Consider the following 23766-nt stretch of genomic DNA (forward strand, 5'->3'; position numbering starts at 1 on the left):
AGCCGGAAGTGCTTTGCTTATTACTACTTGTTTCTGCCCTTCCCCGCTGCGGCTGGCTCTGGTTGGGACCGGAACGAGTTCCTTGAGCGTGGAGGGGCTGAGAGGGAAGCATTTGCCGGGGACACGAGCAGGAAGAAGCTCTCCTCCGGGAGGAGGAGCAGCCTTGGGAGAGAAACGTGAGTTGAACGTTTCATGAGGTCCCGCGACTCTCGAGCTGGAGGCCGAGCCGGAGCCGGAGCCAGTGTGGGAATGGTCCCGGTGCGCGCGAGGCGGGCGCGAGCATCAGGTGAGGGGGCTTGAGGGGCTGTTTGCCCGGGGTTTGGATGGGTGAGGAGGGGAAGGCCGGGGTAGGGGGTGACCTCCTGAGCTTATGGTAGTGCGCGCCACCAGCTGGAGGCTGGACTGAGGAGGGGGCGAGGGAGGCTCCTGTGGGGCGCTGGGTGCTGGCTTGAGAGATATGAGGTAAATTCTGAAGAGAAACCAGAGTTGTGTCCTTCCCCGAGGCGGGTAATGCCATTTGCCCCTTCCCCCTCAGGTTCCCCGTGGGCTGCATCTCGGCCTTGGGAGGTGGGTCGTGTTCGTGGGCTCTGTTGTCTGCTGGACTCGCCTCATTCTGTGGTATTCCCATTCAAATCTTCATTGGGAGCAGAATCGTTCCCAGTGTGTTCGTGAGACTTCTCTATATGACCAAATTTGATGACCCTACGGGCCAGCTGGGGCCAAGGGGCAATGCTCGAACGGAGTTATATCTGACTTGGAGGTTGAAGGGGGAACCAAGCTCGTGGATTGGCTTAGTCCACCCACCTCTCATTATGAACATATAAGGTTGCTAATCTTTGGTTTAGCAATTTGATCTATTTGCATTAATTGATGCAACCATTCATTCAGCCTGGTCTTAGATAAAAACAAACTGAGATTGCTCCCTTTCAGGGTGATAAACCACTCGCCCAGCTCTTCCAAGGGTGTTGGCTAAAAATTCCTTAAGTATCATCCCTAACTGGCATGAGATGTTTGGGTTCTCCATTTCTAGATGTGCTCAAGGTAGGCAGAAGACCATTTTCCTTAAGAATTAATATATAGGGATAGGTTTCCGTTGTGAATTGTAGATTGTGAGTCAATTGAAGTACCTCCCAGAAATTTATTTTATCTACATAAGTTTAGAAATTTGAGTTATCTATATAGGAATCATAGCAAGGAAATATATTGAACTACTCTGGCTTGCTTAATACTGGGATAGGTGAAGAGAAAGTAGGTATTTAAACTTGGATTAAGGCCAAAGTCCAAGATGATATTGAGGAAGTGGGTTGAAATTCACTGTTAACATTGAATTATTTTGCACCTATACTGAAATCTTTACTATTCTTGGAATTTTGAGTTCACTATTGAAACAGTGCTTTTCAGTTTGAGGACCACTAAAGACCTGCATACAATTTGTACTATATTATTTTGATTTCTCGTATAATTTATTTGTTACTTGACAAAAATTCCTGTCTCAAAAAAAAAAGTGCCATTAAACCTGAGGAAGAGTTGGGAAGACTGTCTCTATACATTTTACCTCCACCTCCCATCAAAAAATTGAAAACAGTTGAGAATTTTTAAATGTATTCCCAGCATAGTTCCAGCATTATCATTTTACTTGGTTACTAGAATTAAATAATACTTATCATCAAAATCCATTTTCTATAGTTTGCTTTTTTGCTAAATGATAAAGTTCTTTGTAAGGTTAAATATTTTTTAGGATTTCTACTGTTGGAATGAGCCTGAGGGGCAAGGGAGAAGAACTAGCCTATAGTTTGCAACAAGAGCTATATAACTAATGTGATCAGTCAATGTAAATTATATATTAATTTTAGTTCAATTTTTTTTCCCAGATTAGGACTTGGAGAATAATTTCTAACATTTTACTTCAAGATATTGCTTAACTATCAACATATACTTAATATATAAACCTTTTCTAAAATAAAATGGCTTTTCTCGAAGTTAATTAGATTTTGACTTAACTGCCTGTTGACTTTTTTTTTCCAGGGTTCATTGAAAAATCCTTAGTGATATTGACTAAGGACATATTGACAAGTTACATAAATTAGCCAATGACTCGGAATGATGGATTCCCAGAAGATTGGAAATGGTTTGCCAGTGATTGGACAAGACACTGGTATAGGGATATCTTCACTCCACATGGTGGGGTATTTGGGAAAAGTCAGTGAGCTTGTTTTCCACTCTGTGCAAAGTTGTTTTTTTTCCTTCTGTTTTTGATCCATTAATTAATTTGGTTTTTATTTTTACCAAATAACTTTTTAAATATAAGTAATACTTTTCCACGGAAATCTTATGGCAATGGCGAAAGATTATTCTCATATATTTACCTCTGTTTTATTGACATGACAGAGTGTTTAGTTTAGCCTCACAAAAAAATCATGAAACACGTTCATTGTTGATATCACTTTTTCTTTGCAAATAAAAATGATGCAATTTTAATACAGAAACTTAAAAAAACTACATTAACATTCCTTTTTGGCTAGCAACTTTTTAAAATCCAGATGTGCATTTCTTTTATTTTATATATTTAAAAATTATTGCTAAGTATAACTTCTAGTAATGAAAACTGAAAAGATTTTCTAATGTATTTCCACTTTTTTTTCTTTGATACTAAGCAAGATAACATACATTTTACATTGTTTTTATTTCTTTCTCAGAAGTGTGATTCAGCTAAAGTTACATCAGATTCCTATTGTCCAGCCTGTAGAGAGAAAGGAAAGTTAAAAACTTTAAAGTCTTATCGAATCAGTTTTCAAGAATCTATCTCTTTATGTGAAGATCCACAGGTAATGAATTAATTTTTAGAATTCTTGAATTGTATTTGGAAGCAATAGCTAACCAACATTCTTTTCAAGTCAGCATTATTAAGGCTTACTGTGTTGTACTACTTGCTTTTGCTTCAAAGGCACAAATGAAGTACCTTTTATGAGTAAGTTTGATAGTAACTTAAGTTTTTTAATGACCTTTGGGAACATCCATGAGAGTATGTTATTGTAATTTTACTACTATGAATTTCATGGTCATGGACAATTGTTTCTAGGTCTCCAATGAAGGTGGAAACCCTCCCAATATGTTTTATGTCAAATGATAGTAATATTTATAAACTTGTATTTCAGAAACACTACTAACAAATTGGATGAACTAGAATAATGAACCTTGAGAAGAGAAAAATAAGTCTTTTCTTTTTTGCAAAAAGAAGAAAAAGTGTAATTTTTCATCCTTTTTACTTTTATTCTGAATCATATTTTTTGTCAGCTATGTACCACACATTTTAAAAGCATGTAAATCTTTGTTCAGAAAATATTTGGAACCACTGATCACATCTTTTGAATTAGAATTTATATTTTTTCAGTATTTTCATTAAAACATTTTTTTTCATTTAGCAAGTTTTTTTTTAACACCTCCTATCTTAGAATTGATACTGAGTATTAATTCTAAGGCAGGAGTGATGAAGGCTAGGCAATTGGGGTTGTGACTTATCTGTTGTTACACATAGCTAGGAAGTATATGAGATCAGATTTGAACCCAGGAATCTCTAGGCCTCGCTCTTTTTCCACTGAGGCAGCTACTTTCCTGCCCTACTTTTACTTTTTCTTTAAAGTGAAAATCAAAACTCAATTTTGGGAATTTTTGGTATTGATTTGGAAATTTCAAAATAATTTGCAAAATGCAAATGTTCCTCAACCTAAAAATAGTTCTAAAATCTAGTCACATAGGGCCAAATACACATGAGTAAAACTTATATCTGGAAGAAGAAAATGTAGCCTGAACCTTTTATTTATCTGAAACTTTTTTATTACATTGCTAAAGATTCCCCTTTAAAATACTGTTTTAGTATTTTGCTAGAAAGTGACTTAACTTGTTCAGTAATTTGACCAAGTATTTATTTGTTTGGTTTGCTTTCTTGTCTAATGACCAATTAAATATAAAAACCATTTTCAGAATTTGTCATTTTGAGAGTGGCTATATCTGTGGTTGAAAGCCCATTATTAATCCCCCTCTTATCCCTGATTATTATTATTCCCATTTTCCTGGTAGAAAACCTGAGAGAAATAATTAGTGGTTTGCTCCACTTAAATTGGCAATTTTAGTTTTAGAATTATCAGTAAATAAAAATAACTGAGGAGAAAAATAAATGATTTGTGTTTAACATTTATTCAGCAAGTGCAAATTTCATGATTTTAATTTTACACTTCATTAGTGAACTGAAACATAATAGGGTCTAGTAAAAGGGTCCATTTCCAAAATTCATGGAATTTCAGATCTGGGAGATTTTCAAAAATCAAAATTTAGAAAATATTTATTGGTTCTTCTGGTGCTTCATTTGTATTTTTCATGTTTTGTTGAAATTGTATTACTGCACTATAGAAATTGGTAAGGACATTTTACATAAAACAGTTGCTCACCCCATCAAGATAGAAAATAAGCTGAATGTCTTTAAAGGCAATGGGAAGATGGCTGATATGGGAATGGATCAACTGTAGCATGTTACCAGAGTTAATTTGTGCTCCAGAAGTTGTGTAAAAGACATTTTCAAGGACATGTATGATCAGAAAAGGAAGTGGTCTGATTATATATCAAGAAAAGAGACAGAGACAGCATAAATGGAGTTAGTACTCCTGGGATATTAAAAAACCAAAATGAAGCTTCTGGCATAATCCTCAAAGGGAATTATGGGAAAATGACAGATAAGAATACCTGAAAGGGATAATGAAATCTGCATTAGTGATCACACTGTTGAAATCAGATTTACTATGCATTTTCTTCTCATGGAGTTTTGATCTTCAAATTTTTTTTTTTAAGTTCATATCTGTCCCTAGATACTTAATACTTGTGTGACACTGGGCAAGTCACTTAGCCCTGTTTGCCTCATTTTCCTCATTTGTAAAAGAGCCAAAGAAGGAAATGGCAAACCAATATCTTTGTCCAAAAGACCCCAGATAGGGTTACCAAGGATAGGACACAAATGAAAACAACTGAACAAGCACATTCCCTTATCCCTCAAGACTATCACATAAACAAGGGTTTAAAAAAACCTATTATGGGGGAGGCTGGTAGCTCAGTGGATTGAGAGCCAGGCCTAGAGACAGGAGGTCCTAGGTTCAAATCTGCCCTCAGACACTTCCCAGCTGTGTGACCCTTGGGCAAGTCACTTGACCCCCATTGCCTAGGCTTTACTACTCTTCTGCCTTGGAATACAGAGTATTGATTCCAAGATGGAAGGTAAGGGTTTAAAACAAACCAAAAAAACCTATTATATTACCTATTTAAAACAGGAAAGCATATGCTTTTTCTTTATATTCATGAATAAGACTGTACAGTTAGAACTTTAAGATTTGTAACTTGTTTTGCTTTTTTTGATTCTCTTTTCCCCCTTAGTGCATCTATCCATTGGGCTATAAGTCATTAGAAAACATTATAGTATCTGTTGATGTGGAAAATTACCAGCCTCCTCATAAAAAGCCAAAGAGGAAGATCTTGAAAAGCAGCAGTGTTGTTTCATCTTTGGAACTAAATTCAAAGGAAAATGGAAGCAACACTTTGTTTGACAGTGAATGTACTGTGAACAGTGAGCTTACTCACAGACATGATGAATATAATTTGTATAGAACTTCATCAGATTTACCTGTTGTGTTGAAAGATTGGCAGCAGAACCCAAGCAGGGCAGCTGAATCTTTGGAGCACAGTGGGATTCTGGAAGCTGAAATTGCAAACAAGGCAACTGAAGAATATCCTTCAATTGTTGGCTCCCAGACTGAGAATGTTCCAAAACCTGAAACAAGTTCAACTAAATTGGAAGGCCTACTGGAGAATAGATGCTTGCCATTTACTGAATCTACATGTCTTCAGTGGAGGAATGCATATGCTTTGTGTTGGCTAGACTGTATTCTCTCTGCATTAGTGCACTTGGAAGGGTTAAAAAAAGCTGTGACTGAACTATGTTCTAAGGAAGAATCTGTTTTCCAGCAGTTATATGCAAAATATAATCAAGCGAGCATCCTTTTGACAGCTGATCATTTAAATGGAGGTAAAGGTTGGTAACTTCTTTTGTTTTTAAATTATCAATATATTGATGATTGTTCCATAGTTCTGTGGAGAAAAGTAAACCTATCAATTACCATTCATTTAACATGGGTAGGCATTTTCTTTTTCTTAGACATCAATTTTCATTTTACAGTGTTTGTCTTTCATAGTTTAAGGATTGGAATTTTTTGGTGATAAAATAGAAAAAAAAGGACTTGAATGGTTCCAACTTTTTTTTGTCTTCTGTTAATATTAAACCATCTTTCCCAATCACTGGTCCTATTTTTTTTAACCTTCATTTTCTTTGATTTTTTTTAAACCTTTTTTTTTGTTAGAAAAACTTTTGTTCATTCTATACCAGTCTTACTGCCGCTATTCTTATATTTTTTGTATTTGTCCTTGATTATATGCCCTTTCTCAGTCTTGGTGATAATAATTGATATTTACATGGTATTTCAGTCCTTTCCTTAAAACAACCATGGGAAATAGATAAAGTATTCTTGCCATTTTATCTTAGAGTAAGTTAAAGTTTGGAGAAGTTGTGACTTAACTGTTTTCATATAGTTAAGTAACAAAGCTAGGTCTTCTAACTCCAGAAATCCAAGATTCAGTATTCTTTTCCCTGCACCAAAATACCTGACTTAAAAAAAAAAAATTTGAGTTCATCAGTGAGCTTCTCTAATCAGTTTATTTCTTTAGATTCCTTCCTCACTTCTTCCTGAGAGGCATTCATATTGCCCTCTCCTCTCAAAAAAGGATTCGTTTAGGATCTTCGTACATATAATCCTTAATTTTTCCCTGAACTTAAAAAAAAAGAACTATCTGAGTCTATCAGTACCACTTATTTCTTCCTGTTAAAAGCAATGCTACTATTTCTTCCCTTTGCTCTAGTAATACTCTATCTTTAATTTTTCTCTTGGAGAGTGTGTGGCAACTCCTTCTTTAAAAGGTTTGGCTGCTGGGTACAGTATCAGTATTTCTCATTTTTACCCTATTATTATTTTATCTTTAGTGTTTCCTTGAGTTGTAAATGGCAGCTGCTTCTTAAAAAAAGGTTTGACTTCTGAGTGCAGTAACAGTATTTCTCATTTTTACCTTAGTATTGTTTTATCCTTAGTGTTTCCTTGAGTGTAAATGGCAGCTGCTTCTTTAGAATGCATAGTTGACTTTCCCTTTTATGGAATAATGTCTCACCTTTTGCAGATATACTGGAACAGAATTTCTTTTTTTCTTTATAATTACATTCTTCCATTCACTGACTTATTATATCTATTTTAATTTCCTTTGACTCTTTGGAATCTTTCCTTGGCTTTCTTTGTTATCTTCTATTCTGTCTGGTCACTGTTAATTTTTTTCAGTAATCATTAGCATAAAGGCATTTCTCAAGCTATTTTACCAGAAAGCCAACTTGCATTGCAGTCAACCATCTTATTTCCAACAGGAAATATGCATATGGCGCATTTCCTGGAAGTCTCCAGAACAGATCTCTTGATGTCCATATTTCTCCGGCCTCAAAGGGAAGGTAGTTCCTTTGGGATTTTCCCTGGAAATTCCTTCTTTAAACTGTCATAGAGGCATAAACATTGTAAACTTGTAGTTTTATTTTTGAAGATGCTGCTTACCCACTTTGAATTGGAAGGGACTTCAATAATCAGTTACCTACTCAAATCATAAATCCATTTAATGTTAGATGTTAAAGTTAAGCATCTTTGGGTCTCTCCTTCCAATGACTGGTAACTGATAATTTCCTTTAGGTATCCCTAACAATAAAAGTAGCTCCCAAATGGAAGTTTTACTTTATGTTAAACTAAAACCTGTCTTCTGTGACTTTTCCATTGACACTTATTTTACCTTCCCAAGCCAGGAAGACTAGTCTCTCCATTTTCAAATATTTTAAGACATCTATTATTCCCATCCTTTATCTCTATTAGTCTTATGTTCAGACTGAATGTGTCTAGTTACATTCAGTCATCATATGTTATGGCTTTGTTGCCTCTTACTATTCAGGTCATCTAGAAATGGATGTACTACTCTAGGTGTGTTCTGACTAGGGCATGCTACTTTTGATAATGCCTTCTACCACATACATCAGGTTTGGGCTACTTGGGGGGGGATATTTTTTTTTTTAACTTGATCTGTAATTTCATTGGTAGAGGGAACTTCTTCTGATGAGGAGGCTTCTACTACCAATACAGTTCAGTTTGCTCTTCCGTTTATAGTTTTTTTTTTTACTCTTAATTTCTGTCTGAGTACAATTTCAAGAAGGGCAAGGGCTATGCTAAATGACTTGCCTTGGGTTTCCCAGCTAGGAAATTTGAGGCTAAATTTGAATTCAAGTCATCCTGACTCCAGTCTTGGTACTTTACTAAGCCACCCAGCTACCTCTTATGCTCTTACTATATTGCTTTTAAATGATTTAAGTAATTTTGCCCAGGATCATGCAACCAGAATATGTCAAAAGTAATACTTGAACCTAGGACTTTCTGCCTCTGAGGTTGATTGATCTTCTATTCCACACAGCTTCTTATGTAGCTTGGACAATCCTGTTTCTAGGAAGGAAGACCTTAGGGCTGCAAGTATATTCTAAGTATTTATAACCAATCTGTTTTGTAGTTTACATAATTCATAAAGTTATTGTTCTTTATCAAGGAATGACCCTTTGTGAACATTGTCCAGTAAACCTCTCTGCATCTCTAGCATAAGCACAGGAGTTGGGATTGAGGAAAATACTGAACTCCTTGAAAAAAATGGGAGTATAACCTGAGAGTCTGTAAATAACTGTCATTGGTACCTGGATGGGTATTTGTATAGAATGATTTTATGAGGGACCTATACGAGTTAATATTAGTCCTTAGTTGATTTCATCAAATATTTATTGGAGACCTATTGTGTGTAAATTAGGTGGTGTATCCTGAATATGCAAAGACAAAAATGAAGCAATCCCTTTAAACTCTACATTGTAGAAGGCTTTGGAGTCAGAATATAGCATATTGACAACTAAATAAGTTCATTATTTAATGAGGGAGAGAAAACAAATAGCTGCTGAGATCATAGAAGACTTCTCAAGAGGGAATTGCACCTAAGCCTTAAAGATAAGGATTCTGAAAACTAGAGATGAATGAATGAATATACATTTATTAATTAAGCTGTCTGTGCCAAGCACTGTGCTTGGTGCTGGGTTTGTCAGCAAAAAAGTGAAGAAAGTTCCTGTCCTCATTAAGATTACATTCTAATAGGGGAAGCAACACATATAGGGAAGTGGTTATCCAGGGAAAGGGTGGATATTTTGGTTTAAAAGTTATAGGGATAGTGAACAGATCTATAGATCTATACACTCTTACCAGAAGTGATGACAATTGACTTAGTTATAGTTCAAAAACCAGAAGGGGAGTGGGGATATGAAATGGGGGTTCCCGCATGGTGGCATGGCAGCTAGTGAATAAGTGAAGTTTGTGAGAAGGGGGCCAGAGGGTGAAAGGAAATGCTGGAGTCTACTCCTAGATATAGTAGATGACTGAAAGGACTTTGATTTGCAAAGAGGGTTCAAGACTGGGAATTTCAGGCGTGAAAGAATTCAGTCCTTTAGTATTTGATTTCTGGTCTGGTCCTGGTAAAGAGGAAATGCATTCTAGTTGTGGAGAATAGCTTATACCAAGTACACAGAGATAGGAGATGAAATGCTAAATATGGAAAACAACTAATAGTTCAGTTTAGCTGGAATTTAGAGTGCAAGAAGGGGAATAATGTGAAATATGGTTGGAAGATAACTTGGGAGTCAGGCTTTAAAAGATAGTGCTAAATAATTTTTGTTGATTTTGCAGTTTATTTTGATATTGTAGTCACATCTAGATGAGGCCTCCCTTGCAAGAAAGAAAACAGTAAGCAAAACCAGCACAGTGACTGAATCTCTCTATCTCTGTGTATGTGTGTGTGTGTGTATACTCACATATATATTTGTGTGTGTTTACCCATAATTTTTTACCTATTAACCAATAGAATGAAAGGAAGGAGATTTATTTCTCACCATGGGCCATGATTAGTTAAGACAATATTTATAGTTGGAAATATATCCTATAGCTTTCCTTTAGCTTTATTTTCATGTTTTTGAATTATATTATTATAGTCATTGTGTATGTTGTATTGGTTCTATACACTGCAATGTGCATCAATTCATATAAGTCTTTTCTTATTTTTCTGAATTTCTTATATTTTTATACTTTATGACAATTATATGCCACAGTTTAAGACACCTAATTAATGGATACCCACTTGTTACCAGTTTCTATTTTTGCAAAAAAAAAATGCCACCATAAATATTTAAGGGGCCCTTTTTTTTTCTGTTTTTGCCCTCCTTGGAATACATGCCCAGTACAGAGTTTTCTGAGTCAAAGGGTATGAACAATATGGAAGAAAGGATGAAAGTCATGGTCATAAATGGGCAGTAGAATAGAAAAGAAGATTGACTCTGGAGTCAGAGGATTTGGCAAGTCACTTAATATCTTGAGACTTCAGTTTTCTCCTCTGTAAAATGAGTAGGATGAGCTGGCTTCTGATTCCCCTCCAGCTCCAGATTTGTGTTCTTAAGAGGGAAAAGCAATCTTCTTTCTCTGACTGGCACAAAGAATAAGAGTAACCTGGTGAAGCTGAAGAGAAAGAAGGGCTTTAGATAGAGCAGAGAGAAAAAGGGATCTAGCAGATGGCTTCCATTTTCTTTGTGAAGTAGGAGATATAAGATATAGTGGCTTGAGAGTGAAGGGCTAAGGGTAATAGAGAGGGTTTTGAGGAGAGAGGAAAAGATTTGAAATCAAATATTTTTACCCACAAGTGTGATGATTAAACTAGTGGAAGACTTAAAGTGTGGCAGATAAAAGAGTGGATGAGTAAATTGTGACCGCAGAAAATATGGTTTCAAGACAGTGTCTTGTTTTTAAAATCAAATATAAGGTGGTCGCCAGGGAAAAATTCCCAATTATTAAAATATACCCAAGTCAGCTGGGTTTTATAGAGATTTTAATTAATACAAATGAGGAATTAATGAAAGAGAGAGAATAAGAGAGGAATAAGTATGAAGGGCCTTAGCCAACATGGCCTAGACCTGAGTCTTAAGAGAGAGATCAGTCAGTCTTTAATTATTCACCACAAGATTTGTCCAAGCAAGCATTCTAGTGTTCAGAGACACCAGGCCAGCTCCATCTCAGCTGACTCCACCAGCTCAATCCTGACTCTGAATGTCTCCAGCTCTATCTGAGCTCCCTTTTAAAGCGAATTTTCTCCTATGTCACCTCCCCAAAGTTCTTACATCTACCAATCACAGTAGATGTGTTTCAAAGGACAGACCATTCTTAGTTCACACCTAAGAAGGCTTAAATTTTTGATTAAGTTCACACCAGAAAACCTCTGAGTAAGTTTCTCACCTCTTTGCTCCTTGTAAATTCACAAGTTGCCTGACCTTTATAGGTATTTAGCACCCTTTTGTATTAGATCTAAAAATAGGCACAGCTTAAGAACTTTTGTCTTACTATAAGTATGGGTTTAAGTATTTTTCATTGTTCAGCAAGGAGTTTCTTCCCCTAAAGCAGGCTTAAGTAGGGGTGGAGTAGAGGTCTTCACATTCCTGATCTAAGTTCCTTCATTGTTTAAAATGGGGAATGGTCTTAACCCAACCTTATGAAGTAGGGTCTGAGAATTTTTTAAGGTTCACAATCCAATCTTATGAAGTAGGGTCTGAGAATTTTTAAGGTTCACACAAGCATTTATTAATTACCTACTCTGCTAAATTCTGGAAATCTGAAAATGAAAGGAAAAATCTGCTTTCAAGTTTTACAGTCTTTTGAAGGAGACATGAATTTTTGTCATTTAAGTACAAAATAAACAGGAGGGAGGGCAATAGCATTTAGGAGATCAGCAAAGGCTTTCTGTATAACATGTTACTTGAGCTGCATCTTGAAGGAAGTGAGCTTTCTACTTGGTTATTAGAAGCAACTACATTCCGGGCATGGGGATGAACAAAGCAAAGGTATGGAAATGGAGTATCATATCTAAGGAATAGCTAGAAGGTCAATTTGACTGGATTGTAGAGTTCAAGAGTGAGTAATGAGGCTGGAAAGATAGATTGGGATTATGTTATAAAGGGCTTTAAAAGTCAAACAGTTGTCAGTATTTTATCTTAGAGAACCATTGAAGTTTGGGTGGGTGGGTGGGGGTCACCTGGTTAGATTTTAGTTAAAAATTTTTTTTTGACAGCTGTTTATGGAAATGGACTGAAGTAGGGGGAGATTTGAGGCAGGGACATCAGTAAGAAGCCATTGCAATGGTCCAGGTGAGAGGCAATGAGAGTCAGAGCTAAGGCTCTGAGGTGGTATCTGTGTAAAGAGTGAAGAAGACATGGAGGTAGAAAAAGAAAGATCTGGCAATTGATTAGATGTGTGGGGTGAGAGAAAGTGAAAAGTCAAGGTAAATATAGAGGTTATTATCCTGGGAGGTTGGATTGGTGGTGCCCACTTCAGAACTAGGAAGGAAAGGAAATAGGCCTTTCCTAAGTGCCTATTATGTGCCAGTTACTCTACTAAGACACTTCCACACATGGGTATATACAGTGCAAAGGCATGGAGCCAGATGAGTTAGAGTAATGTGTGAGGTACAGCTCAGTCATGCCAATTTGATTGGATCATGGAGTTCAGGAAAGGGAACAAATAGCTTTATAGATATCCTACTTGAGCCTCACAACATTCATGGGAGATAGATGTTATTATTTTCCTCATTTTAAGATTGAAGTCACCAAGGCAGTCATAGGTTAAGTGATTTGCTTAGTGTCACATTGTCAGTAAAGGTCTGAGATTATATTTGAACTCAGGTCTTCTTGATACTAAGTCAGTTCTATCCACTCTGCCACCTAGCTGCTCCTGGAGTCCAGATCATCTTTAACCTTGAGTAAAGCAGATAAGATCATCCAAGGAAAGGTTTGAGAACTTTTGAGTACTTTTGGGTTGTCAGTTATTTTATTTAGAGGAGTAATATTGAAAGTTTTTTTTTTTAATTAGGGTAAGGGCAAGGACAGAGAGGAAGGAGAGACCAGAGAAGGATAGGAATTTGAATGGTGTGGGACTTAGCTAGATAGATTTGAAAGCCTTAAGGTAAATCACGACCTTTGATGGACAACTATTCTACTGGTTTTAAACCTGCTTAACTTACGTTTCATCTCCCTCTTCTCCACAAGACACTTTTCTAGAAGCCTTGTTAAAATCCATATGTGCTAAGTTCATGGCATTCTCCAATTTACTACTTTAGTGAAATTACTGTCTGAATTTAAAAGTTTTATTGATATCTTCTAATTTTTCTATCACCTATATTTACCAATAGGTTTCTTCCCTCACATACCTCCCAGAGAGCTATTCCTTATAGCAGAAAATAAGAGAAAATAAATAGTTAAATTAAATTAACCAATACATCAAAATATTATTCAACTTTCCTTTGTTTTCAATAACAGTGAAGTTCATCTGCTACCTGTTTCCTTCAACCCCTCTGCTATGTTTGCATGTTCTTACATTCCCCATTATGAGAAATAGCAGGTTCCACCCACTTTTTTCCTCCTCTGTCCACTAGTGTCCACTTTTCCTTCTCTGTCTACTTCTATTCCACTTACTCTGCCCCCACCACCCATAGTTTTAAAACCCTCAGAATAAAATCAGTCCATTCTGCCACCCTCCCCCTCTTTTTCTTATGTAACTCTCATCTTGATAGTCAGTTATTACTTGAACAACTTCTTTCTGGATGCTTCCAGGATTTCTTTTTAACATGAGAGCACTGGATTTTGACTGTAATATTTCTGAGATTTTCCTCTTGGGGTTTCTTTCAGAAAGTGATCAATGGATTCTATCTCTATTTTACCCTCTGTTTTCCTTCTTAATATCTTGAAATATAGTGTCCACGTTTTTTTAATCATAATTTTCAAGGAGTACATTGCTTCTTGAATTGTCTCTCCTTAATTTCTAGGTAAGTTTTTGATATTAGTTAAATCTTAGATTTTCTTCTATTTTGTCAAACTTGATTTTGTTTTCATTCTCCTTTACTTTTCTCCAGTGCTTTATTTTTTATCTCTTGCTTCATTTCTTTCAATATTCATGTAAGTTCTGATGGAAAGTCTATTTTTTCTCCTTTTAGTTTCTGCTTATAGCTTTTTTATTTTAATTTATTGCTTATGATTATTATACAGTTAGATTTGCAATAATTTTTAATGATGTTTTATTGTTGCTGTTTTGTTTTTTTAAATTACTCATGTTTCCATCTAAATTGGTGCTTTGTGCTGTGAAAACTAGACATTGCCTACTATTGAACTTTTGGATGAAGTGGTTAGCCCTGCTTGGTCTTGCCTTAGTTCTTATGCCGACCTTTATCTTTCTGGGTTTAACTCTGTTTTCTTTGAGATTCTGTGTGTGTGTGTGTGTGTGTGTGTGTGTGTGTGTGTGTGTGTGTGTGTGTGTGTGTGTAAAGATAAGAAGATCCTTGGCAGAGCTTTGGAAGACACCCACATTTGGTGGGCATAATATGGATGAATATCTGGCAAAGGAAACTTAGAAATATTGGTCAAATAGGTAGGAGGAAAATGGAGAGAGGGCAATCACAAAATCCAGAAAGATATGACTATTCAGTCAATTGATAAACATTTATTAAATACTTACTATATACTAGGTATTCTGTGCCTAAACACTGGAGTTATATCTCCAAATATATATATTTGCCTTTATATAGGCAAAAGATAGTCTCTGCTCAGTTTTTTCTGGTGAAGTATGATAGGTCTTCTGAGTGTGTGGTGTTCTATGTACTTGAAGACAGGGTGAGAAGGTTTGGAACTCTTAACTATTAGGTAAAATATCAAAAAGATTAGGGTTAAGTATTGTTGCCTCTGCAGTGAGGGCCCAGTTGAGATTAGAAGTTTGTCTTAGGGCTTTAAACAAATGCTTGCCCTTTGACCCAGCCATAACACTGGTGGGTTTGGACCCTAAAGAGATATTCCAATAAGGAAAAAGACTTGTACAAAAATATTTATAGCCATGTTCTTTGTGGTTGCAAAAAGTTGGAAAATGAGGGTGTTCATCAATTGGGAAATGGCTGAATAAATCATGGTATCTGTTGGTGATGGAATATTATTGTGCTGAAAGGAATAAAGAAATGGAGGAATTCAATGTGAACTGGAATGACCTCCAGGAGTTGATGCAGAGTGAAAGGAGCAGAACCAGGAGAACATTGTACACAGAGACTGATACACTGTGGTACAATTGAATGTAATGGACTGTATTTTGGAATGTAATTGCTTCTAGCAGCAATGCAATGACCCAAGACAATCCAGAGTAACTCGTGAGAAAGAATTGTGGAACCAGAAATGTATTAGAAAACTATATGCACAATCACATAGTGTGATAGGGATGTGATTAGGGTTTTGATGTTAAAAGATCACTCTACTGCAAATATGAATAACAGAAATAGGTTTTGACAATGATATATGTATAACCCAGTGGAATTGCTTATTGGTTTTGGGAAGGGGGAGGAAAGAGCAGGGGAGGGAGGGAATTATGTATGAATCATGTAACCTTGGAAAAATATTCTAAGTAAAAATTTTAAAAAATTTGTTTTAGTAAGCATAGTTTGCTTATTTCCCTCAGCTGCATTCAGCAGCAGATATGAATAGAATGAAGGAGGTAGATTACATAGAATAATCCAAAGTTTAGGTTTGGCAAAGTAGTATGGGTGATGGGATAAGGAAGCAAGAGAAGCATGGACCGCTAAAAGAAAGCATTTATAAGCATCCCTATAAGTCGTGTTTTGACATAATAATAATAATATCTATGTTTTGCTGTATTTTTAATTTTTGTTTACTTAATTTATTATTTATTTTGTTACATATTTCCCAGTTTACCAGATTAGAATCTGGTTCAAGGTGCACTCAGGACTACATGTTGTGGACTACATGTAGCTGTGACTAATCCAAATGGCATTTGCTTGGCAGTTTACAGTTTTTGAGGATTGTTTGAGGACACTGAGGAGATTAAATGATGCTCACTCAGAGCCAGTCTGATTCTGAGACATAACTTGTACTGAGATATTTGTGACTAAGAGAATCTCTGGCCACTATAAAATGATGTCTCTCCAATTTGTGGGTAATATTTCTAAGATACTGGTGGGAAAGATAGAGACTAATAAGAAACTTGCAAAATACTAATGTAGACGATTTAATTTTACTTTCAGATGAAAGTTGTACAAAGAATGTTTCAGATAGACTTCGAAAGGCTGAGACTCATCTCAATGAAGTCAGAAACAAAATTTTTGCTAAGCTTCAACCAAAACTTCATTGTAAGTTAGGTAAGTAATTTGTTTTGATTATTACCAGAAACTTTTGAGTGTTCTGCTTTTTGTAGTTGAAAAGAGTTTCTTTAGAATAATAGTCTCTAAACTTTAAAATTACATACCCCAACAATAAAAAAATTGCACTTAATATTTATAAATTATATTCTTATATTTACTTCATTATAAAATATAAACATTGTAATTAAAGTGGATGAGATAAATATATAATTTTATTAATGATACAAAAATCTTTCTGTGTAGAATATAGTACTACTGATATTTTTATGAAAAGTGTTATTAAATATGTTAGATTGTTTTGGGAAAAACCTTATATATGTATAGGTTAAGATGAACCTTGGTTTTTGGAGACTAGATCTTCCTATTTCACCCAGGCTCAAAGTGCAGTACAGTGGCCACTCATGGGTCCACCCCCATTGCTAATAAGCCCGGGTTTTAATCCACACTTCGTTTCCAAGTATGCTGTTTCAGCACTCCTTAGGCAACCTGGTGACTCTTCATGATTAGGACCTCCCTTTGTGCCTACCTTACTGTGGGATACCTGATTAATTATTCAGTTAGTTTGATCTGTATAGTTTGCCAAGCAGAGAATTTTTTTAAAAAGATACTTTTTTGAAAGATAAAATACAACAATTAAGTATTGTAGATTATAACTGTCAATGATGCCTAACTCAAGCAGGGGTGAGGGGTAGAATAGGGGTATTAGGTACCATGACCTACAGAATCACTTCTCCAACTGAATGTCCTATAGATATCTTAAACTCAACATGTCCAAAATTGAATCATTTTTGTTTCTCTTCCAAACTTCGTTTCTTCCTAAATCCCACTATTGAGAACACCATCATATTCCAAATGACCAAAGTTCAAAATTTAGGTATCATCTTTGATGACTCATTCTCTCTTCTCCCTCATGTCCAATATGTTGTCAAACCTGTTGGTCTACCTTCATAAACATCTCTTCTGATACCGTTCCCTTCTCTGACATTGTTCACTTCTTCATATCTGGACTAGTATATTAGCCATGTCTTCCTGCCTCAAGTGTCTTGCCAATTCAGTTTATCCTCCACCCAGCTAGTCTCCCTATGTCACCCTTATTCAGTAAACTCTATTAACCCCCTATCACTTCCAGGATCAAATATAAAACCTTTCTTTGGTGTTCAAAATCCTCCTGCTTTGTGGGTGGGGCCCCCTTCGCCAAACTTTACAGACTTTTTGTACTGTCCCTCCTCCCCTCCAAAATGACACTGTCTTCATACTCCAGGCATTTTTACCTGTATGTCTTTCCTATGTGCCTGGAATTTTCTCTATCTCTGCCTTGTGGCTTCCTTGGTTTCCTTCATGCCGCAGTTAAAATTCCAATTTCTATACAAAAAACCTTTCTTGATCTTCAATGCTTGTGTGTTCTTTCTTTGTATTATCCAATGTACCTTATACATATCTTATTATATTGTGTGCATGTCATATTTGCCATTAGAACCCCATTGAGAACTGAATATAAAAGGGAAATTGAAAGCTTTACTCCTAGTTGGCCCATTTGCTGTAAACCAGCAATTTATTTTCAAAACTTTCCTTACTTTGGTTTATAATTTTATATCCCCTTTATTTCCATATACGTGCATATATGTGTATGTTACACACACATACACACTTTCTTATACTTCCCTTTGTGATCCCTTATAATAGAGGATAACAGAAAATGAGATGAGTGAAGGGGAAATCCCAGTAGTGCAGTAAAACTCTTCCTTACATCATTGGAATCTTGATAGTCTGTGCACTGTTATATACTTTGTTATGCTCCTAACTCAGCACAGATAGGTGGCAGGTGCATTTTCTCTTCTTTTCTTCAGGGACAAGCTTGATAATTATAATCAGTTTTCTTTTTTAAAAGACACCAACTATATTTGATGATGATTACCAACACTATAAAATTCTTGAAATTAATTCCTTTAGGACAGAATTAGATTTTATCTAGTGTGACTATGAGTCAAGAGAGAGGTTGTGATCTAAGTTCTAGCAAGTTTTTTTTTTTTTATAACAACTTTGAACTTCAGGGTAAAATACTCAAGATCTCTTCTAGTTTTTAAATTCTTTTGATTCTTTTTCAGGTTATTTTATTTCAAGCTCTATAGCTAAAATCATTTATGGTAAAACAAAGTCATCAATAATAAATAATCTTGGATTAAAATTGAATCTTAATAGCTTAGGTTTTCTTTCATTCCTCAAAGAAAAATATTTCCCTCCCTTTGCTTCCTTCTTCTTTCTCTTTTTCTTGACCCCCCCCCCCCCTTATTTTATTTACCCTTTTAAAATAAGTTGTCACAATAATCTTTCATTGGGGGGGGGGAGATAGTAAATTATGGAATCTTTAGCTAGACAATTATGGGATTGATGAGGGGAGGGAATTACATTTCTTTTTCCATTCTAAAATTAGGTGTGCAACCATATTTAGTAGGATGACAATTTTATTATTAAATAAAATAAAACTAATGTTCTTGAATGTTAATTGATTGTGTTAAAAACCTGTCGCCCAAGAACACTTTTTTTTTCTCCTTTTTGAAGGTAATATGGAAAGTCCTGTGTTTGCATTTCCCTTGCTTCTACAAATGGAACCTGTCATTGAAATGCTCTTCATGTCATCTTTTTCTTGGAACTTTGAGTGTTCTCAGTGTGGAAACAAATATCAACAGAGGTTAGCTATTTTTATTGAAATTATTTAAAAACTTTTGCTTTGCAAGTATGTCAGACACACAATTTGAATAGTCTTTTGTGTGTTATTGTTCTGAGTCCCAAACACCTAAGGCACAATTTCTTATTCTTACTCAGATTGTGTACTTGTCTCTTTAAATTTGGTGTCTGGAATTTGGACAAGGAAGGGATTCCCTGTGGTTTTGAGGGAATTGAGTGATTTACTTACTGGTTGATAAATGTTTGAAAAGAGAAAACATAGAACATCCAATGTTTGTAGTTTCCCTGGATTTTCTACTCAATAAGAAATAATAATTACTTAAAAACATACACACTTGGTTGTTTCACTCTTGGTTAAGATAAGCCCTTTTAATAATAATTCACGTTTACTTAGCACTGTAAGTCTTGCAAAGCCTTTTATGTACACTATCTCATTTGAGTTTCATGACAAGTAGGCCCCCTAGTTTTTATCCTTGTAATCAGATGAGGGAATGAAGGCCCAGAGGAGTTGATTGACTTGCCTATGCCACAGGAGATGTGGGAGTCTTCCTCACTCCCAATCTGGTATTCTGCCCACCACACCATGAGATCTTTAAACTGCCGTTTACTGCCTCTGAGAAGGGAAATTAATTTCAGGGTCATAGGATTTGACAGATAATCTCAATAGTTACTTATATTTTCTCATTCCTTCCCTCAGTCCCATTGAAGACTTACCATCCACCATGGCCATCTTCTTTTCTCTTTCCTGACAGAAGTGGTAAAGTGAACTATGAGCTGTCCCAGCTTTGAAACCCCTAGGTGAGATGGTCATATTATTACCCTGAGTCTGGCACCTGGGAATGAGCATGGGAAAAGGCATTTCCATTATTTTTGAATCCTACAAAATCACCATGAATATATGGGATTGGGGAAGGAAAGATTAAATTCACGTTTTGCCTATGCCTTCTCCCTTAGTATAAGAAGTATAAGAAAGTGTGTAAGGAGTGAGAAGTTGATCAGCAATTTGGAAATCTAAAGTTAAGCATAAATGTCTTTGTATAATGGAAGGAGGATTAGATTTGGAATCACACAATAATGAGTTCTTATTCTGACCTGTGTGATCTTGGGGCAAGTTACTTAATCTCTATATGTAAAATGAAAGATTTGGTTAATGTGGTCTCTTTAGGTTTTAGCTTTAATACATTCAGATTATAAATGAAAACAAAATCCTTTCTTTGATCCCTGTTTACTTAAGTGAACTAGAAAATGTTAGTGTTGGATGTATAAGTGGAAAGGTTTTTGAGGAAAGAAGTTTGATTTGACTTTTTCCATTATCTTAATTTTTTCTAATAGCTGTTTCAACTGTAAACACAGCTAATATCTTTATAGCTAGAAAATAGTTTGCTTACCTAACTCTTATGTTAATGGAAAAAAATCAAGAAGGAACTGTAGCTGTGAGGCTGCCAATAGCAATTGTGGGCAAAGCTAGACAACAATAAGTCCTTATATCATTTAACTCCCAAAGTGTCTAAACAATTCAAAGAAAAATAAAAATACCATTAATACATAGGATCGAGATTATTTTGTATAAACAAGCAAATGAGATTAAGTTCCTTGGTATTCTTTTGCTTTTGAGAATATTTTCTTTTCTAAGGTAGTTTGATTTAAAATCACAGTGATGGTTATCTTATACAATAAATAGCATTTATAGGATCCCTTAAAATGACCTTATTACTAAAACCTGAGAGGCCTCTGTAATGGAAGAAATCACTAAGAATTATTTTCTATTAAAAGTCTTTTGTAGTATTCATGTAGATTTGATGCTAAATTAAATTACTTCTTTTTTCCCCCTTTCTACTTTTTTTTTTAAACCCTTACCTTCCATTTTAGAATCAATAGTGTGTATTGGCTCCAAGGCAGAAGAGTGGTAAGGGCTAGGCAATGGGGGTCAAGTGACTTGCCCAGGGTCACACAGCTAGGAAGTGGCTGAGGCTAGATTTGAACCTAGGACCTCCCGTCTCTAGGACTGGCTCTTAATCCACTGAGCTACCCAGCTGCCCCCTTTCTACTTTTTTTAGGAGCAAAACTAAAGTAAGAAAGGAAGAACAGGCAAAGGATCAAAAAACTAAAAGTGGAGTTAGAGTTAGCAGGTCTACAAATTTTTCTGAGCATATTTATTACAGCTAAAAGTTGGAATAGCTATGCCCACTGTAGGGGGAATATTTAACAGCAAGCAAAATGATTTATTTGTTGTTTCTGTTAAATATTTTATTTTTAACATTAATTCTCTAAAACCTTATTTAGGAACTACCAGTGTATCACAGTAATTTTCATTTTGATACTCTGATGTGAAATGCAAAAACACCCAAAAACATATTTTACCAATTAGCCTTCAGAATTTAAAGACTTAAAGAAATAATAGTTCATATACTTAATAGATTTCACTTGCTCAAGACATCCCAAGCACCTAAAGCACAATTTCTTAGTCTTGTAAGTTATAGTTACTCAGAATGTTTGCTTCTTTAAATAGCTCACATTTTAAAAACAGTATAGCAGATAACTTTCTAAGCTTTCTATTTTTAACATTTTAGGGTCTAGCCCATTTATGATACTTGATCACTGTTGTAATTAAACCCAAATTTCTTAGGTAGATTTTTTTTAAAACAAGGATATGTTTTGGAGAATATGTTTGAGGCAGCAAAGTGGTTCAGTGGATAGAGTAGTAGTCCTGGAGCCAGGAAGATTTGAATTCAAATTTTGCCTCTGACACTAGCTAACTGTGTGCCCTGGGCAAGTCACTTAATCTCTGCTTCAGTTACCTCAACTGTAAAATAGGGGTCAGTCATTATAATGTCTACCAGAATTGTTCTGAAAGTCAAATGTGATAATTACCATAAAGTGCTTAATAGTGCCTGGCACTTAATAGGAGGTGCTTAGGAAATGCTTATTCTTGCCTTCTTCCTATTGAAATAATGTGTTAAACAACATATAGTTTAAAAAAACGTATTTTCTTTCCAAAAACCTGTTGTGATATATTTTGATAAAATGCAGTTTTTTAATTACCTTATTAAACTTTAATGAAGATCTCAGATGATATGTGTTCAGCTTTAATTTTAAAGTATGACCAAGGAAATGGAACAACTTATTTATTTTTACTAATTCATAATTCCAACTAATTTTGAGCAATATTTTTCTTTAAAATTTTTTGAACTTTTTTTGACATGTGCTAATTCATCCCTCCTTAGGCAGCCTGGTGACTCCCTGTTCTTTGGAGTTGTTTCCCTCAGCAGGGATTACAGGCATGTGTCTCTCTACACCTGACTAAATGACTAGTTTTACTTTTTATATTATTAAAAACTGTCACATTCAAAGCTAATGTGAACACAGATAAGATTTTAACTATTTTGAAAAAATGTCCCTTAATTAAAAAAAAGTTGTGAGCTTTCAAAAATGAATTAAATAAAATAATAGCAAAAGCCAAAGGAACCCAAAAATGTATTTATCTCTTTTTATCTAGGTGTTCAAAGAATCTGGTGACCTTCACAAATGTATTACCCGAGTGGCATCCACTGGATGCTGTCCATTTTGGTCCATGTAACAATTGTAAAAGTAACTTACAAAGAAGAAGAATGGTCTTGGAAAAGTAAGTTTGATTTTTTTAAAATTTTGAATGTAAAATGTATGTAGGTATAAGTTTTAAAATGTTACATTAAACCATCTGTCAACATGAAAACACTTCTTATAAAATTTTGTTTTAACTGATAGAATTGCAATATTAGAGGGTAAAAATGTGATTTATAATTGTTATCAATGGAACCTCGACCTTACAAGTCCTCCCATTTATTTCTACATATCATAAGGAAGGAGTCAGAGCCAGTGGAGACCCAGTTTGTGCCCCTGTTTGACACTCTCCTCCTAAGAGGAATTAGTTAGAGCTGTGTGATCTTTTTGTATGCCCTTCATATAAAAATCCTAATGCATTAGCTTGATTTTTGAAACTGGAATCTTCAAATGCGTGTTTTACTTTCAACTGTGACTTACAGAATGAATCTTCATAAAGTCTTATGGTTATTTTATAACTTAATAATCAGATTTATAGAATTGATAGATAAAAATCTGTCTAAAAATGTCAATTAAAGACCAAATTATAGCTTTTAGAAGTATTAAAAGCTGTACATATTTTTTAATATAGCGTCAAAGTAATGACCCCTTATGATATAGTTTGGAAACCTCTTAATTCTTTTACCTCTACTTTACTGGCTTCTATCTGAGCTCCTAAATATATGGAAAATCTCAAGACCCTACTATAATTGCTTTATCTCCTTTTCATTAGTCATCTCTTCCATTCCTATAGCTTTAGCTGTATAACTAAATGCAAATCCCCAGTTCTGGCCTCTCTTTTTCAACTTGCAATTTCTAATTGCTCACTCTTATCCTAAGTTCAATTGCATGTCTCTGCCAGGATATGTTGTTGGTCTCTCCAATGCAACATGTCTAAAATTGGATGACATCCTTTCTTCTGAAGTCTGTTTTCCTATTTTCCCCATACTCATAACTTTAGTTCCTACTTCTTTACTTTCATAGTAACCATATATTGTCAAATTTACTTTTACCAGACCCTTCTCATTTTTTCACTTTCTCTTCGTGCCTACTTCTACCATTTCAGTTTAGGACTTTGGT

The 23766-nt window shown here is 35.3% G+C and overlaps 1 protein-coding gene across 4 annotated transcripts in view; it reads left to right on the forward strand.

Moving 5' to 3' along the window:
* Positions 1 to 15: 15 nt before the first annotated feature.
* Positions 16 to 23766, forward strand: part of USPL1 (ubiquitin specific peptidase like 1) — a 36055-nt gene continuing 12304 nt past the window's right edge. The window contains exons 1-7 of one of the 4 annotated variants that reach the window (XM_016421866.2): positions 16 to 286; positions 2026 to 2199; positions 2697 to 2825; positions 5419 to 6073; positions 16306 to 16419; positions 18982 to 19111; positions 22604 to 22729. In XM_016421866.2, coding sequence (XP_016277352.1) covers positions 2101 to 2199; positions 2697 to 2825; positions 5419 to 6073; positions 16306 to 16419; positions 18982 to 19111; positions 22604 to 22729 — 1253 coding nt within the window. In that variant the 5' untranslated portion in view covers positions 16 to 286; positions 2026 to 2100. The remainder of the gene's footprint in view (positions 287 to 2025; positions 2200 to 2696; positions 2826 to 5418; positions 6074 to 16305; positions 16420 to 18981; positions 19112 to 22603; positions 22730 to 23766) is intronic. The other 3 variants (XM_016421868.2, XM_016421867.2, XM_056794738.1) reach the window with 3 other exon arrangements.

This window comes from Monodelphis domestica, chromosome 4 (assembly GCF_027887165.1).
Source record: "Monodelphis domestica isolate mMonDom1 chromosome 4, mMonDom1.pri, whole genome shotgun sequence".
Taxonomy (NCBI): Eukaryota; Metazoa; Chordata; class Mammalia; order Didelphimorphia; family Didelphidae; genus Monodelphis; species Monodelphis domestica.